At 51.7% G+C, this 16693-nt stretch overlaps 1 protein-coding gene across 6 annotated transcripts in view; it reads right to left on the reverse strand.

Moving 5' to 3' along the window:
- Positions 1-16693, reverse strand: part of RHBDL3 (rhomboid like 3) — a 46847-nt gene that overhangs the window by 15800 nt on the left and 14354 nt on the right. For 4 of the 6 annotated variants that reach the window (XM_082443732.1, XM_082443730.1, XM_082443731.1 and 1 more), the window contains 4 exons: positions 14085-14243; positions 10007-10231; positions 6600-6748; positions 4380-4492 (listed from right to left, as the gene is read on the reverse strand). In XM_082443732.1, coding sequence (XP_082299858.1) covers positions 4380-4492; positions 6600-6748; positions 10007-10231; positions 14085-14243 — 646 coding nt within the window. The remainder of the gene's footprint in view (positions 1-4379; positions 4493-6599; positions 6749-10006; positions 10232-14084; positions 14244-16693) is intronic. The other 2 variants (XM_082443734.1, XM_082443733.1) reach the window with 1 other exon arrangement.

The raw sequence follows: 16693 nt of genomic DNA on the forward strand, positions 1-16693 counted from the left end.
TGCTTTGGCTTTCAGGGAAGGACACAGGAAACTAAAAATAACTGGGAGTTAGAACCCAGGGCTCAGAGGATGAGAGGGGGCTGGCCTGGGTGAGTGTGCAGAAATCACCACTGGAAAATGCCCGCAGGCTCAGGAGCCAATTAGCTGCTGCCTGGGTGGAGAGAAGAGGGACAGGCAGAAGGCCAAATTCTGCAGGCCCTACAGGGGTGGAGGGTTCACTACTAGGAAGAGGCAAGGCCCAGCCCGGGAATCAGCGTGCCTGACACCCTGGGCGTGGAGAGGCCCCTGCAACGTCATGTGCCTTCTCCCTGGCTTGCCGCCACCCCCAGACCACTCTCAAGGCTTCTTGGCTCACTGAGATCCTTGGAGGAAGAGATCCCCACAACAGATTCTTAGTCTCAAGGAGAATGTCATCTCTCAGGAAAATACAAACCGTCATGAACTAAGGACACCCAAGTCCTTCTCCCCTCCCAGGGCAACTATAAATCTTTCTTCTCCCCTTTCATGCTTTCCCTCTGGCTTTAATTAGGTATTGATCTATTGTCAGATAACTTTCTTTTTTTTTTAAACTGCCTAGCCATGGGGTCAGCCCTATATAACAGGAAAAAGAAAAAAAAAAAAAAAATCCCAGGGTGGCCAACGGGCAGGCAGCGGGATCTGCATGACAAAGGATTCCCACGCTCTCACTCTCCCTGGCGGCAGGGCTGGCTGCAAAGGCTGCATTGCAGGGCTGCACAGGGCTGGCTGCCCATTAATTACCGTCCGGACAGAGGAAGCCCCAGCCTCCTTGGGGCTGGCCTCTTTCCTCCACGTGAGTCCGCACAAACCGGGCCAGATTCTGCTCCCTCGGCCTCCCCGGTGGGATCCACCAGGACAGGGAGGCGGCAGGGAAGCCCCCAGGGTCCAGCTTCTGTGCACTGACCTTTCCCTCACCCTAATGACGGATGAGAGTCCTGACCCCAGGACCAGAGGTCTGGACTGTGGCAGGATTATGGGATGGGGGCGTGACTGCCTACTTGTGTGACCCTGGGCACAGCTCCTGAATTCTTTGGGCTTCAGTTTTCACATCTGTGAAATGAGGAGGTTACTCTAAGGCTTTCCAACTTTTGAGCAGTGAGACATTCTTTTCAAAGAAACCTGACTCACACCCCTGCCCCATGGTGCAGAGAGCTGCTCTGGCTGAATGGGGGTGGGACCTGGGGAGTAAAGTTTGCCACCCACTGGAGGGCATCTCAAGGGTTCCTTCCAGATCAGAAATACAATAATCCAAGTCTTGGCCTAAGATCCAGGGTCTGAGGTTCAGATCCTGGTTCTAGAATCTGGAAGGTGACAATCTGGATCCACCTGCCCTCTATCTGTGGTAGAAAGACTTTCCTTAAGTGACTGCAGATTAGCCCTGGGCTATAGGGACTAGGAGAGGTCAAGTACAAATGTGGGCATGTATGCATATCAATAAAGCCAGGGCCAGGCAGGATTCCCGATGAACCGAATGGATCACAGTTCAATAAAGGCCAGTGTGGACTCCTGGAGGTCATGGGGGCAGAGGACGGGGAGAGAAAGGCGAGCCGGAGTGACATGCCACACCTGTACACAGCAGCAAACCAAAGGATCAGTGCTAGTCAAGGCTATGAATTTTCCCCCAAAACCCTGGGTCCATGCCAGCATGGGAATGAATTGGTGACTTTGCCATAATGCACAGCTGTGATAATTTTAGCCTGGAAAATTTAAAGCAGGTGTTCTCCAGTACCTCCCTTAGCTGTTAAAAAAACCCCAAACAACTCCAAATAAAAATTGGCAGAACGTCTACCTTTAAGCAGTACAACTTTATTTATGTATGTACTCTTTCACTTAGTTTACAAATATTTGTTGCTTATCATGTACCAAACCCTGTGCTAGGCTCTGGGGATGCGTCCATCGCTTCTGATCTATATAATCTATCATAAAGCTGGGCAGAGCAGCGAAAAGACTGGATCTTAAAGTATTTAAACTCAGCCCTGTAATCATTAGCCGGAAGTGAGATGCACGTTGGCTTCAAGCATTGGCTAGAAGCACCGGGTGGAGGAAGGGTTTCCACTCCAGTTCTAGGGCTTCCTGGCTGAGCAAATAGAGTGATTTTACCTCTTTGAACTGCCCATAAAAAGGGGGTGTCGGCACCTACCTCATAGGAATGTTGTGATGAGAAGAGCGGATAACATACGTGTGAACCATTTATCACATACCTGGACTACTAGACACGCTCAGCAGAGGTTAGTTATTATTGTTACAAAATGCGATGGCCTTGGATTTGGAATATTTTCATTGGGCAGGTATTAGAGAGCAGGGGTCAATGTCTATTAAGACCTCCCCTGGTTTCTGACAAATTATGTGCATAAAGGATAAGGCCTGCCTTTTAATTCTCATAACACTATGATAGTGTTAGAGCACAGCCTTTGGGGTCAGACAGCCTGGATTAGAGCCCAGCTCCACCACTTATGACTGTATCTTCTTAGGCAAGTCACTTAGCTTCCCTAAGTCTCGGTTTCTGTATCTGTAACAGATGGAGAGTAACAGTTCCTGCCTCATGGAGTCGTCGTGGGGATTAAATACAGCCTGCACAGGACAAGCACCTGATAACTATTGGCTATCTGGTCAGGGTCTGGCTGTCTGAACGGGCCCCCCCTCTGTGAGGAGGGATGCACACAGAGCAGAGAGGGAGGAAGGGGTACAGGCAGGTCAGTCAACTCAATCCTGGAGATCAGTGATTTGATATGCGGTGACCAGAATGCCCTCTGCTCTGAATCAATGACTCAGATAGAACAGTGCATGTCATTTGCTTTGCAATACAGCCCCACACCCTCAGGTTTAGTTGGAAAGCCCCCGTCTGCCTTTACACCATCTCCTTCTGCAATGGCATCACTGGGAAGTGATACCTGCACTGTCTTCCCGCTGGGTGTCATCTGGTTTGGGCGAGGCCTGAGTCATCTTGAATCTATGTCTGCCTTCTAGGTTACTGGCACTCCCATCTAATTAACTACCAACTGCAAGTGTTAACGAGCATCTTTCCTGTTCCTCGTCATTAACCATCTGGGTCTCTGAGTATGTAGGTATGGAAAATGTGGCTCTAAATCCCCAGATGTCGACACTCAGGGGTGTGTCGGTGGCTAAGTAAGTCTGGCACACAGAGATGCTCATCAGACCTTTTTTCAAGGATGCAGAAGGTGCTGGATTCTGGGAGAAGCTGGTGTGAGTGCTGTCCAAGGTGGCCAAGTTTTTAACCTCAGCACAGGAGTGAAGGAGACAGCGCTGGGCCAATCTCCCAGGCTGAGGGTTCACGAACTAGCAGACCAGCCTCTCATGGGATGGGGGTGTGTGGTGGGACCCTTCCCTCTTTGATTCCTGAAGTCATTCCACTTACTTCCAGGGTCCCTGCCTGCCCACTGTTTACAAGGCTGACGCTGCCCTGCTCTCCTGATGACAACTTCAATGCCACTCAGAAAGGATTAAGATCTTACTGAAACGTACACACAAAGCTCCCCTGGGCACAGCTGTCAGGGGGGAAGAGCTGAGGCGGCAAACCTTGTAAAGAAAAAAGCCGGCGATAAAGTTGGAAACATCACGAGGGAGATTCCTCTGTTCAGAAGCCCAGCTGGTGCAGACTTTTCCTGCAGAAATCTGCTCTGCTCTCCCCACCTCATCCCAGTCTACCTCCCCTGCCACTGGGGAGGGGGATAGGGGGCTGGCCACTATCCTCAAGGCCACAATGATCACTATCGTCACCTGCCACGTGGGCTGAGTCAGCCAGGGCCCCAGACTCGTCCAGCTGGCACGAGTGCTCACTACCTCCTAGGCCAGACTCTCTCCGGCCGGCAGTGAGTCAATCAAGGGCCAGCCCGGGCAGAGGCAAGATCCCCCTTAGGGTACAGGTGCTGGCCTGGCCAGGGGAGGTACCTGGCTCCACCCACTCCTTGGATGTCCCCACAGGGATCTCACCTCCCTTGCACGGTTTATTTCATCCTTCACCTCACTCCGCCCTCCTCACGCCTGGCAGGCAGATCTCATCAGTTCCCTCTTAAAGCTTAACAGGGCCAAGAGAAGGTAAGGCATTTCCCCAAGTTCGCACAGCTGCAACACGGCAGTGTAAAGACTGAAACTCCGGTCAGTCTGCCCGTTCCAAATCCTGTGCTCTCCCCTCCTTTGTCATCACGTGCCTCCCTCTCTGGGTGGCAGTTCCCTTTCCAGCCTCCCCGGGGAAGTGGAGAGATTTGCCTGGAGGACAACCCTAGTAGTCAGGAGCCTGGATGGTGAGGGTCCTCTGGAAGTTGGGGCTTGCTTGACCTCATGGGGTCTCCTAGCCGCCCTGGGGAGGTTCACCCCTGGGGACACGGGGCCCACCTGCCTACCTGCCACGACACCAGCCACATAGACAAGCGCAATGCGGGTTGCTCCGTGCACCATCTCCAGGGGTACCCCCACCAGAAGCTGCAGCACCACGTTGAGTCCCAGGTGTTCTATCCTGTACAGAGAGATCACATTCATTCATCCATTCATTCAGCATGCCAAGATGCTGGGGATCCAGTAGCGAACAAGACCCTAGAGCTGGGAGTTCCCTGGTGGCCTAGTGGTTAGGATTCAGCGCTTTCATTGCTGTAGCCCGGGTTCAATCCCTGGTTGGGGAACTGTGATCCCACAAGCCGCGCTGCGTGGCCAAAATTAAATTTAAAAAAAAAAGACCCTACAGCTGCCTTTGAGGAGCTCACAGTCTGGGGGGTGGAGGGGAAGGAATTACAATGCAGATAGACCATTTTGGAGTGTTCCTTCCACCCTCGCTGCCAGCTGGGACAGGAACACAGGTACAGGGCTGGGTGGTGACTGGCAGTGTCTGCACTTGCCAATGAGGGGCTAACAACGGTCAAGATCCAGCAACTCCATCAGTTGACACAAGAGAAGCTGAGGCTCAGAGAGGGGCGCTGACCGACTTAAAGTCACACAGCTGGTTAGTGGTCAGGCTGGGACCACGGCCCTGGTCTCTGATGTGCGGGACTTGGTCCATTATCCAGGCTACTCAGTCGCTCTGGCTTGCTACTGTATTTGTAAGACCTACTGATATTTAAAGAGAAAGATGTTTTCCAAACAAGTGCAAGCATGAAAGATATCTGTTAGAGCTTAGTATATCAAAGCTATCCTCCAGTTCCTGTTGTGTCCACATCTTGGCTCATGAGGAGACTGAAGCATGAAGTGCCTCCTCGACCCTGCTCCTCAGCCAGTGAAGTTGAAGCTGGGACACAGCAGGCAAGGCATCCATCCCCGCAGGCTCAGAGTGGAGACATCCATCAACAACCATCCAGAAGTCTCCTCACGCCAAAGCACCCTTCCCAGCATGTGCAGCCAGTTAGGGGGTGGCTCTTGTGCCCCCTTTACAGGCTCAGCAGGAAGGGAGGCTCACAGTGGAGCTTCCTCTTGGCCACTGTGGGTCTTTCTGCCAAGGAAAGAGCCATGGGGGCCGGGATAATCTTCTTCCCATTGGCAACCCCGGGGACAGGCACCCACAGGGCTTTTCCAGGCTTTTCCCTTACTTCTCTAGAAGAGTCTGTAGAAGACACCGCAGAGGTCTGGTGTCTGGGGACTCTGATTTCCCAACTCCATGCTTCTACTATGTAAAAACAGTCTCCAGCCAAGACCACGCTCTTCAAGGGACTTGGACCTGGGTGGTCGCCTGGTCCTTATCATGGGGTAGGAGGTACCAGTGAGAACTGATTGCATTTCAGGCCCCAAAAGAGGCCACACGGCTCTACAAACAGAAACTTTACGTATTGCCAGAGTTCCTCAAGAAGACTCATGCCACCATATTGCGAGACCTCCTTTCAACAAATGTGTCCTTTATTTCACTTATGTGGCACTCACACACATGGTTTATGGACAATGAACCTGGTGGCTCACCACATTTCCCTCTTTGCTTTGGCCGCTAGGAAGTTCAGAATAAATTTATAACCCACTTACAGCAAGCACATAGCATCACATGCTGTGTAGAGGCTAAAAAGCTCTCTGCTGGCTTTTTAGCATTTTTCTCTTTCTATTTTCCCTTTCCCATACACTTTTTTTAAAATAAATTTATTTATTTTATTTATTTAGTTTTGGCTGCCTTGGGTCTCCGTTGCTGCACACAGGCTTCCTCTAGTTGCAGCGAGCGGGGGCTACTCTTCGTTGCGGTGTGCGGGCTTCTCATTGCAGTGGCTTCTCTTGTTGCGGAGCACGGGCTCTAGGCAGGTGGGATTCAGTAGTTGTGGCACACGGGCTCAGGAGTTGTGGCTCGCAGGCTCTAGACCGCAGCCTCAGTAGTTGTGGCGCAAGGGCTTAGTTGCTCCGCGGCATGTGGGATCTTCCCGGACTAGGGCTCAAACCTGTGTCCCCTGCATCGGCAGGCGGACTCCCAACCGCTGTGCCACCAGGGAAGCCCCTCCCATACACTCTTAATAATTTACTCATACAGTTTGGCATTAGATAAGTTTCAAGAAGCCACCTCAAATCCTGTGTCCAGGTAGATAAAAATAAAAAATATATTTCAATCCAGGCTCTCTGGACCAGTTATTTTCCCACAGGGACTCTTGATAGAGTGTACTCACCCCGCGTGCATGAAGATGTACGTCAGGTAACGCCAAGCCTGTGCTCGGAGCTGTGGATGGTAAACCAATGAGTTCTTCAAGTATCGTGGATGGGTTACCTGCAGCACAAATTGGTCCAGCGACACCCCATTATAGAGGAAAAAGGCAACCTGGATGAGAGCATAGAATGAAGAGAGCCTGTTGCTAGGTGTGAAACCTCCCAGGAACCCCTCTTGTGCTGACATTTGGAATCCCTATGGAAGTTGTCATCTTTCCTTCTCAGAGAAGGAGGGACATCCCTACGACCAGAGCCAAGCTAGCTCTGCACCATCTCTTACCCCACTTCTGTTCGATTATTTTGTGTTAAATGTTCACAAAATGGTCTCATGGTCTCTGCCCACATTTCCTCGGTGTTAAGCAGGAAGGGTTTGGAGGATTTTAAACTTTAATTCCGATAATAACTCACATACCCACTTGGGGGCTGTGGCAATTCCACATAAGTTGATTAAAAAAAAAAAAACAACTGTGGTAAAATACACATAAGGTAAAATTTACCATCTTATCCATTTTAAGTGTACGGTTCAGTGGTATTAAATACATTCATAATGTGCAACCATCACCAACATCCATTTACAGGATTCTTTTCATCTCGTAAAACTGAAAGAAACTCTATACCCATTAAACATTAATTCCCATTCCCTGCCTCCCAGCCCCTGGCAATCACCATTCTGCTTTCTGTTTCTATGAATTTGACTACTCCAGGGACTGCATATAAGTGGAATCATACAGTATTTGTCTTTTGTGATTGGATTATTTCACTCAGCATAATGTCATCAAGGTATAGCCGTGCTGTAACACATGTCAGAATTTCCTTCCTAATAATCCTCTGTATGTATCTACCACATTTTGTTTATCCATTCATCTGTCAATGGACACTTGGGTTGCTTCCACCTTTTAGCTATTGTGAACAATGCTGCTATGAACATGGGTGTACAAATATCTCTTTGAATCCCTGTTTTCAATTCTTTTGGGTATACACCCAGAAGTGGAACTGCTGGACCATGTAATTCTGTTTAATTTTTTTGAGGAACTGCCATACTGTTTCCCACAGTCGCTGTACCATTTTACCTTCCTACCAACAGTACACAAGGGTTTCAATTTCTTTGAATTCTCACCAACACCTAACATAATTGTTCTTTTTTTTTTTTTTTGGCTGCACCGTGTGTCATGCGGAACTTCCCCGACCAGGGATTGAACCTGTGCCCCCTGCAGTGGAAGCGTGGAGTCTTAACCACTGGACCACCGGGTAAGTCCCACATAAGTTAATTTTAAAGATGACTGATGTGTACTTGTTTAAGCCCTAAAAGAGTATTTATTTGAACTATTTTTTCCTGGAACTCTTTTTCTTTCTTTAAATATTATTTATTTATTTGGTTGCGTTGGGTCTTAGTTGCAGCAGGTGGGCTCCTTAGTTGCAGCTCGCCAGCTCCTTAGCTGTGGCATGTGAACTCTTAGTTGTGGCATGTATGTGGGATCTAGTTCCCTGACCAGGGATAAAACCCAGACCCCCTTCACTGGGAGCGTGCCACCAGGGAAGTCCCCTGGAACTCTTTCTAGAATGCATAATTCAAGGCCCTAGGTTCTTAATTTTAAGGATGTCTCAGGTATTGATCTGGGCTATAGGAGTGATGCCTTCTCCAGTAATTGACAGGGGTTTTGCTCCTATACTAAATGGTCCCAAATTCTTGTGTCTGTTGTGTTTCTTTACGACTCAGGTTTGCTTTTACATTTTCTTTTGTCCTCTCCCGCAATGCCTGGGTGTCCGCAATACCTGGGTGTCAGCACGCTGTTGACCAGGTACTACAACAAGGTTCTTTCTTCCTATTGTTGGTTGGTAGGGGGCCCCTTCTAGTAGCTTCCCACCATGTTCACTCTGTTACGGACTCAGAAAACCAGGTTACTAGAACTGTATGTAAAACAAAAACCTTGGGCTTTAGTATAAGGACTCTGAAACAGTTATTTCATCATTTTCCAGTTTCTTCTAGATTGGTGGCTCGAGATTACACAGCTGAGGTTTCTAAAAATCTGAAACCAATCTGGACACAAGATCTGGCTCCTCTGGATGACCTTGGGCAAATTATTTTAATTTACTGGTCCTCAGTTTCCCCATTTGGAAACGGGGATACTAATTCTTACACTTCCACGGTGATCATGAGGTTTAAAAATGATAAAGTACGTGAGGAGCAGGCATGCACTGAGGGAAGGCAGCTGTAATTAGCGTGTGGCTAAGCCCTCCTGGGCTGAGTCTGGGAATGGCTCAGGCCTCCCAGCAGCTGGATTCCCGGGGCTCTCTGGGAGCCGTTCTGTCCACCTAACACCGTGGGTACAGGTGGCCTGGGAGCAAATACAGCTTCCAAGACAGCTTGTTATTATTGGTCCTCAAATAGAAGTTAATAAATAGACCAACACAGTAAGTGCTTGGAGAACAAGTCCAAGAATATCTCAGAAAAATCACAACTTCCACATGTACTTGGATGAAGCCAGGACAACAGAGGAGCTCTAGCCTGCGGTCCAGATATTATGATTTAGAAAAAAAGAAGAGGGACGCCATGAAGCATAATGATCCTGCAGTTTGATTCGGCAGGAATTTTACAAGAACATATGCAGGGGCGGTAAGTAGGCCCCTGGTTCTGGAAGGGAAACGATGGAGATTATAAAACGCCCAAGGGAAGCCAAGCATCGGTTCGTTCAAGAGCTGGGGTTGGGGGGCCCGCTGGTTCTTGGGCTGAAGAGCTGAAAGCATTCAGAGTTCCTCATACAGGAGCGCTGATTCAGAAGGTGGTACTTTGGATTCTGCTGCATAAGCATGAGACTTTTAGAATAACAATAGGTATGGATGATTTCCTAAGGGGAGAATGTTCTGGCAAAATACGTGAAGCCCACATCTACCTGTTCATAAACACTCCCTCCCATATGTATTTGTGCAATGCTTTTGTGTTCACAAAGCACCACCTGCCGTTCTCTGGCTCTAAATAGGGGAGTCCTGTGGGAGAAGGAGGGCAGGTCTGGTTGTTCCTACTTTACAGGTGTCCCAGGGGAGCACATGACTCGTCCACGTTACTCACCCCAGGAGGAACTAAAAGAAGGTGTCTTAATGAGTTAGCCTCGCTAAATCCCCCGAATCAATGAACTACTGACATTGTTTTTGCTGCTGTTGGTTTTGGTGGAGGTGGTCACATGGGGATTTTGCTGCAGGGCGTATTGCTTAAAGTAATGATCTTTGTAATCTCTCTATGGTCCGGGCGGGGGTTATAACAACACTTGAGTGCCCTGTAACAGGGCCTGACTTGCAGTGACTTGCCCTTCCCCTCGTGATCTCAGATATCCTCTTGACCCTCCAGCAGCCCCTTCCCCACCCTCGTCCTTGCCTCCAGCAGTGTTACTGTGATCATGAACCAGGGCGGTGGGCAGCAGGTGTAGCTGTCGTAGTACCACTTCCGGTCAATCTCCCGGGGCAGGGTCTCGTATGCCACGTGGCGGATCAGTCGCTGGGAGAAGTTCAGCCCCTTCTCCTCCAGCAGGGCCTTGCTGCAGAGCCTGCGGTTGCCCTGCAGGATGGCCTGGCGGAAGCTGTTGGACCGCTTGTTGCTCATCTACACAGGAAACAGGGCAGGGGAGGGGGGTCAGAACCGGAGTCTCAGGGGAGCCCCATCCCGTTTTCCCAGCCAGCACATTCCTTAGACCAACCAGGCCTGATTCTACCTTCCTCTTTCTTCTGTAATAATAGTTAACAAGAAGTTAAATGTAATAGTTAACAAGAAGCAATATTTACTGAGCTCTTATGTGTCAGGGGCTGTTCTAAGCACATCACAGCTTGGCTCATTGATGCAACTAGTCTACCTGCTAGATAAAGACCATAAATATCCCCATTCCACCAGACAGGAGACCAAAGCATAGAGAGTTTTAGGAATCCATCAAGTTCAAACCCAGTAGGGCTCCACAGCCTGTATTCGTATCCACTATACCTCCCTTCCACCCACCTGTCCATCATCCATCACAATTTCCTGAGCAACTACTAAGCATCAGGTGTTGCCAGACATGGGGATACAGTGGTGCTCAAGACAGATAAGTAACCAGCAGTAAGTAACAGTTCAAAGTGAAGGCTGCTGCAGGAGCACACAGGAAAGAGTCCAACCCAGTCCCAAGGTAGTCAGGGCGGGCTTCCTGAAGGAGGTGGCATGAATGAGAACTGAAGGATAAGCAGGGGTCAGCATGCTCGGTCCCCGGAACCAGAACCCAAAGCTGTGCTTGTGGAAGGTCATCAGTCCTGAGTGCCTCCAAGGGAACTGTGATGCTCAGGGAGCCCCAGGACTGGCCCCTCCCCAGGCAGAGTCCTGGCTGCCTCACCCAGCGGTCAGCCTGACCCCCAGAGATCAGAGGCGGTCCTACTGACTTCCAGCCTCCCAAGGCCTCTGTTACCTCCCACCCACCCTCCACAACCACACTCTAGACCCTTCCTACGGGGAGATGTCCTAAAGACACAGCTCTCCCAACCCCAGCGCTCACAGTGCCACCCAGGGGCCGCTCTGTGGTTGCTGGGTGGGGATTATCAACATATTCCTGGGACTATGGGTCCAGCAGGGACATCAGGTTAAAACTGAAGGCCGGAGTCCAGACAGGGCTGGGGAGGTGAGCCAGCCCAACCAAGGCACATGGGTTTGAAGCCCTGTCAGGCGGCAGGGAGCTGGGGAGGATCTGGGTTCAGACCAGGCCAGATGGAACAAGCCTCCATCTGCAGTGCCCCGTCCCCTCTCCTGGGTTCTGCACACACCTGAAAAATCTGGCTTAAGCCTCCCCCATCCAGCAGGCCTTCCTGGATGAACGCCTTCCAACGATGCCCTACTCCCATCCCCTCCATGCCTGCAAAGCTTGGGTCTGGTTCTTAGTGGCTTGGCGGTTCTGTAAATGCGGACGGGACTTGGGGCTCCATGATCACTACAAGCCCAAGATAAGACCATGTCATCAAATTAGTTTGTAGCCATCCTCTCCCCCAATCCCTGGGTGTGTACATGCACATGTGCGTGTACCACACATATACTCACAAACAATACATCTGCAAGACCCGTGGTGGGAAGGAGCTCAGCATAAATACAGGAGAAGCAGTGTGTAAACACATACACACTCACCATTCACCTGTGCCCCGATGTGCCTAGAACTGTGCCGGGCACAGCAGCAGCCATGGTCTCTGGCCTCACGGAGCATACAGGAGAGACAGACGCATAAACGGCAGCAAAAGAGGATGTCATCTTCGTTATTTGGTGCGTAGTATTATCCCCACGTTATAAAGACGGGGATGAGAGCTTGGAGAGCATAAGTAATTTTCTCAGGGACCCACAGTTAGTAAATCACAGAGTCAGGATTCAAATCCAGATCTGCCTGACTCTGGAGCCCATGCTGGCCCATGCGGAGCTTTTGTGCCCATTAGATAAGGGAGCCTCTCCTTTCAGGTGGATGAACCCATTCCAGGCCTTGCTGAACAAAGCCCAGGCCGGATTTCAGTCCCCATTCCTCTCTCTGCCCGGCATCCTTGTGCAGTCCACAACCTGCACACCCATACATGACAACCCTGGCCACTCAGCTGTAATGCAATGTGGTCTGTGCTATAAGACAGGCCTGTGCAAAGCACTGTGGGGGCTCTGGGTAAGGTTGGTTCATTCTGCCTGGATTGGGGTGGGAAAGGGCTCATAAAGGATGCAGAGGAGTTAACCTGGTGGAAGAACATCAGAGGCAACAAAAACTTTCAAACACTTCTCATTTAATCCTTGCCACAACCCTGAAGAGGGTCTCCTTTGGCTTCATTTTACAAATGGGAAAACCGGGGCTCAGTTTTGCCACTGAGTGGCAAAGGCAGAGCCTGGAGCAGGACCCAGGCCCACCTGACTCCGGCCCCTGAGCTCTCTGCCCTGCCCAGAGCTTCCCCCCTCGTGAACCCCTTCTTAGTCTTGGCCTCCAGGGCAGCCCTGCTCACAAGAATCCAGGCTATGGCTGGCTGCTCCAGCTCAGAATTCAAATAGAGAAATCTCGATGGTAACAAGTAATCTGCTGTTGCGAATTCACACAGACGACTCCACGAACCCCCAGCTGGAGAGAAGCAGCTCCCTGGCCCAGCCATGCCCTCACTCTGCCCTGGGCTGAGCAGGGCATGCAGCAAACACGCTGGCGCTGGGGCTGTGGACGAGCCGATGCAGGCTCAACTCCGTGGCCTGGTCTTTGCTGGCACTGCTGGGTTCCCAGTCACAGGGCTCACCTCCACGGCCCATCCCATGAATCCCAACTGCCCCCAACTCCCCCGCTTATCTGAGCTCTGCACCCCCGCCCTCTAGGAGATCTGCTCCCTGGGTCCACTCTGAACAGCAGGTTTCTTCACCACTAAAAGCCCTACAGCTGCTCCCTGCAATCACGCTAACCTCTGGGCAAAGGCAGGTCCTTAATCAAGAGGCAATTAAAACAATGCCAAAGCCCATGCATCCACATCAGAGAGCAAACCTGGCACGATGGCAGGTCCTGGCTCCTCCATCACTGATGCTTTTGAATTCCGAGAGCCTGGGGACTTCACACCAGTCATTTCATGGGTGACAAGAAGAGAGGCGACTGTTTCCATTTCACCAATAGGGAAACCAAGTGGAGCCTTCCGGCCTCGTGTTCACCCTGCTAGTTCATGCAGCTTCTACTCATGTGCCATCCACCCCACAGTGGGATGCTTCCTGCTTAACCCCACTGAACCCCACTCCAATCCCGCCATAGTAGCCCCCAGAACAGCACAGCAGTAACTCCAGTGAGGAAGTCCCGACTCCAAGACACCAGACCACTGGGCAGGATTCACGGGCCTCCCGTCTCCAGCCTCTCCGGCAACCCAGGACAGCTTCCAGCAGGTCTGATGAGCTCTGGCCTTCACCCATGTGCCCCGTTGCTCCCGAAAGGTCTGCCCTGATCCTCCCAACATCCACTCCCCAGCTCCTCTCCTGCCAACAACAACCTCCCACCTCCCACTCCCAGTCCTTCGTTTCTGTGGAAATGACCCCACTCCCAGCTCCACGGGTGGGCACTGATTGGTTTGACTCAATCAGCACAACCCACTGACCCAATCTAGGCCAACTGGAGGAAGGAAATCCCAGGCCTCATGTGGGAGCTACCATTCAAAAAGTCCCTCTCCTCCCCTGCGTGGTGAGGCCTGAGGGCATGAGGGCTGGAACAGCTGCAGCCACTTTGCTGCCACGATGGTAGGGTCTGGAATTGCCTGGGGCTTTTTTGAGTAGTGCTGACACTGCAGAAAGCAGAACTGAGAGATAAAGAGAAATTGGGTCCTTGGTGATTTCCTTTCACCTGCTGAAGCCTGGACTTTTTCAATGCTGCAGACCAACAGATCCCATTAATTATCCAAAAGGATCCTCTAAGCCACACCCCCAAACAGGCCTCTCCCAGTGGCGAGGGGCCCAGAGCGCTCACCAGGTTGACAAAATCCTGGTAGCAGATCTGCCCATCGGCATGGCTGTCGGCGAGAGCCAGGAGCACCTCCCTCTTGTGCGGGTCCAGCTTGGAGCTTTGGCTCTCCAGGAGGCTCCGGAACTTACATGTGCTGATGTAGCCCGTGTTCCCAGGGTCAAACTGAGGGAGAAGCACACACAGCAGCGGGGTCAGCAGGGCCCCATCCCCCTCTCCACACTGCCCCAGGTGCCCCATCACCGTCACCACTCACGGCTCCTGTCTCCAGCCCTCTGCTGACAGAGGCCTAGGCGGCATCTGGGATGTTTCCAAGGCTCCCAGGGGAAACATCCAAATAGGGCGGACAACCACTTACAACCCTAGAAGGCCCTGGAGACCTTTGAGATCGCCCAGCGCAACCGTGTGGTGCGTGGAGAAGGGAAATGGAGGTTGAGAGAGGTTATTACTCTCTGCCCTTACCCCTGACCCTGGACAAGGGGAAAGAGGGAATGAAAAGGCGATGAGTAGAGGAAGATGAGGAAATCTGGGGCCTGGGGCAGAGGGACTGAGCGGGGAAGGCACGAGGCCCCGGGCAGCGGGGAGCACAGCCTGGACAGCACTTCCGCATCTGCCTGCCAGCCCCTCTCCCACGCCTGCACCCACGTACACCCCACAACCTGCACACAGGGCTCCCCAAAGACACTGTGCTCTGGTTGTTTTTTTTTGTTTTCTTTATTTTGGGGCCATGCCACGCAGTATGTGGGATCTTGGTTCCCCGACCAGGGATCGAACCCACTCCCCCTGCATTGGAAGCATGGAGTCTTAACCACTGGACCACCAGGGAAGTCCCTGGTTGGATTTTTGACGCTGCCCTTTTCCCTCTGCAGCTTTGCACACTTGGGCGCCTCTGCCTAAGACTCCCTCTCTCCCCTCGTCTCCCTGGGAGACTCCGACTCACCCTTCCGACTGCTCAGATGTCCCGCGTCCAGGAAGCCTTCCCCCAACACGTGATCTGCTCCCCCTGCATGTCAGACAGCCCTCTGGCCTCCACCCTGCACTGGCCTCCATTTTCAACTCCTTGCAGGTTGGTGCACAACTTATCCCCGGGGCTTATAGCACAGAGCCCGGCAGAGTCGGCACTCAGTGAAGATTTGTTGGGTGAACAAGTGGATGCTTGGGTGAAAAGACAGGTACCCATTTTCCAAGGAAAGGCTCACAGGTTCAGTTAGAAAAGGGGCTTATTCATCTCCCCCGGAGAAGCACATAACCTTTCTGCCACCCTTCCATCGCCTCTCTTTCCTGGCAGAACCCCCTCAGTGCCCCCGCTCAGCACACACTAACCAGCTCCCAGTTTGCCCAGAGAAGTCCTGTTCACAAACCGCCTCCCCACATGAGTTCACTGCACACGGAGGTGCTGCTGTGGGTTGCGTTGCGGACGTCCGCGTGTGCATGACAAGGGAGCCCGGAAGACCGAACCCACCTTTCCCTCTCTTCTGGATAAGGCCAGTGAAGACTATTTTCGGAAGGCTGATGCTGTGTGCAGCCTGTCTAAGACAATCCAGCAGAAACAGCCAAGAGTCACAAGTCATGACTCCTTCAATTCTCCCCAGAGCTCAACGAGAGAGGACATCTCTAATGAGGCCTATTTCAAAATCTGCCTGTGGGGGGGGCTTCCCTGGTGGCGCAGCGGTTGAGAGTCCGCCTGCCGGTGCAGGGGACACGGGTTCGAGCCCTGGTCCGGGAGGATCCCACATGCCGCGGAGCAACTGGGCCCGTGAGCCACAGCTACTGAGCCTGCGCGTCTGGAGCCTGTGCCCCGCAACAAGAGAGGCCGCGACGGTGAGAGGCCCGCGCACCGCGATGAAGAGTGGCCCCCGCTCGCCGCAGCTGGAGAAAGCCCTCTCACAGAAACGAAGACCCAACACAGCCAAAAATAAATACATAAATAAATAAATAAATAAATAAATAAATAAAATCTGCCTGTGTCCCCAATCCTCTACCCAAAATACCAGATTTCAGGGATGACACCTCTTCGGTTCCCACCATCGAGTATTTCAGGAAACTCACCTACCCTCTGTTCCAGAAAGATCTTTACGAGTAAAAACGCCTAATATTTGCTGAGTGTTTTCATTGGGCCAAACATCATACATACCAAGCACTTCATGTAAATATACGATTTCTTTGACCTCCTACCGCGACCTTATGAGTGGGTCCTATGATTATCTCCATGTCACAGATGAGGAAGTAGAGACACGGGAAAAAGAGCAGAGAGAGGTTAAGTGACATGTCTGCAAGTGACAGAGCCAGGATTCCAGACCCGGGCAGCCGGGCACTGCCTCTAACCACTGGCTGCCGCTGACCGTCAGCCTCCAGGGCCTGCTCTGCTGCTCAGAAGCCAAATGTCAAGGGTCAAAGAGGTGAGTGCAGGCCCCGGGAGTGGAGGGGGCTCCAGCAGCCTCACAGGCTCACCCTACACAGATTTTTAAAGCAGGAAAGAGCTCAAACAGCAACAGTTCTGATCTCCTTATAGCTCAGACAGGAAATGACGCCTGGAGTGGCAAAGTGGCGATGGCAGCTAGGGAGGGTCTCCTCCTCTGCCTGGGACCCCTCCCGTCCCCACAGGCTGGCACTGG

The sequence above is a fragment of the Balaenoptera physalus genome (genome assembly GCF_965194825.1).
Source record: "Balaenoptera physalus genome assembly, chromosome: 20".
Classification (NCBI taxonomy): domain Eukaryota; kingdom Metazoa; phylum Chordata; class Mammalia; order Artiodactyla; family Balaenopteridae; genus Balaenoptera; species Balaenoptera physalus.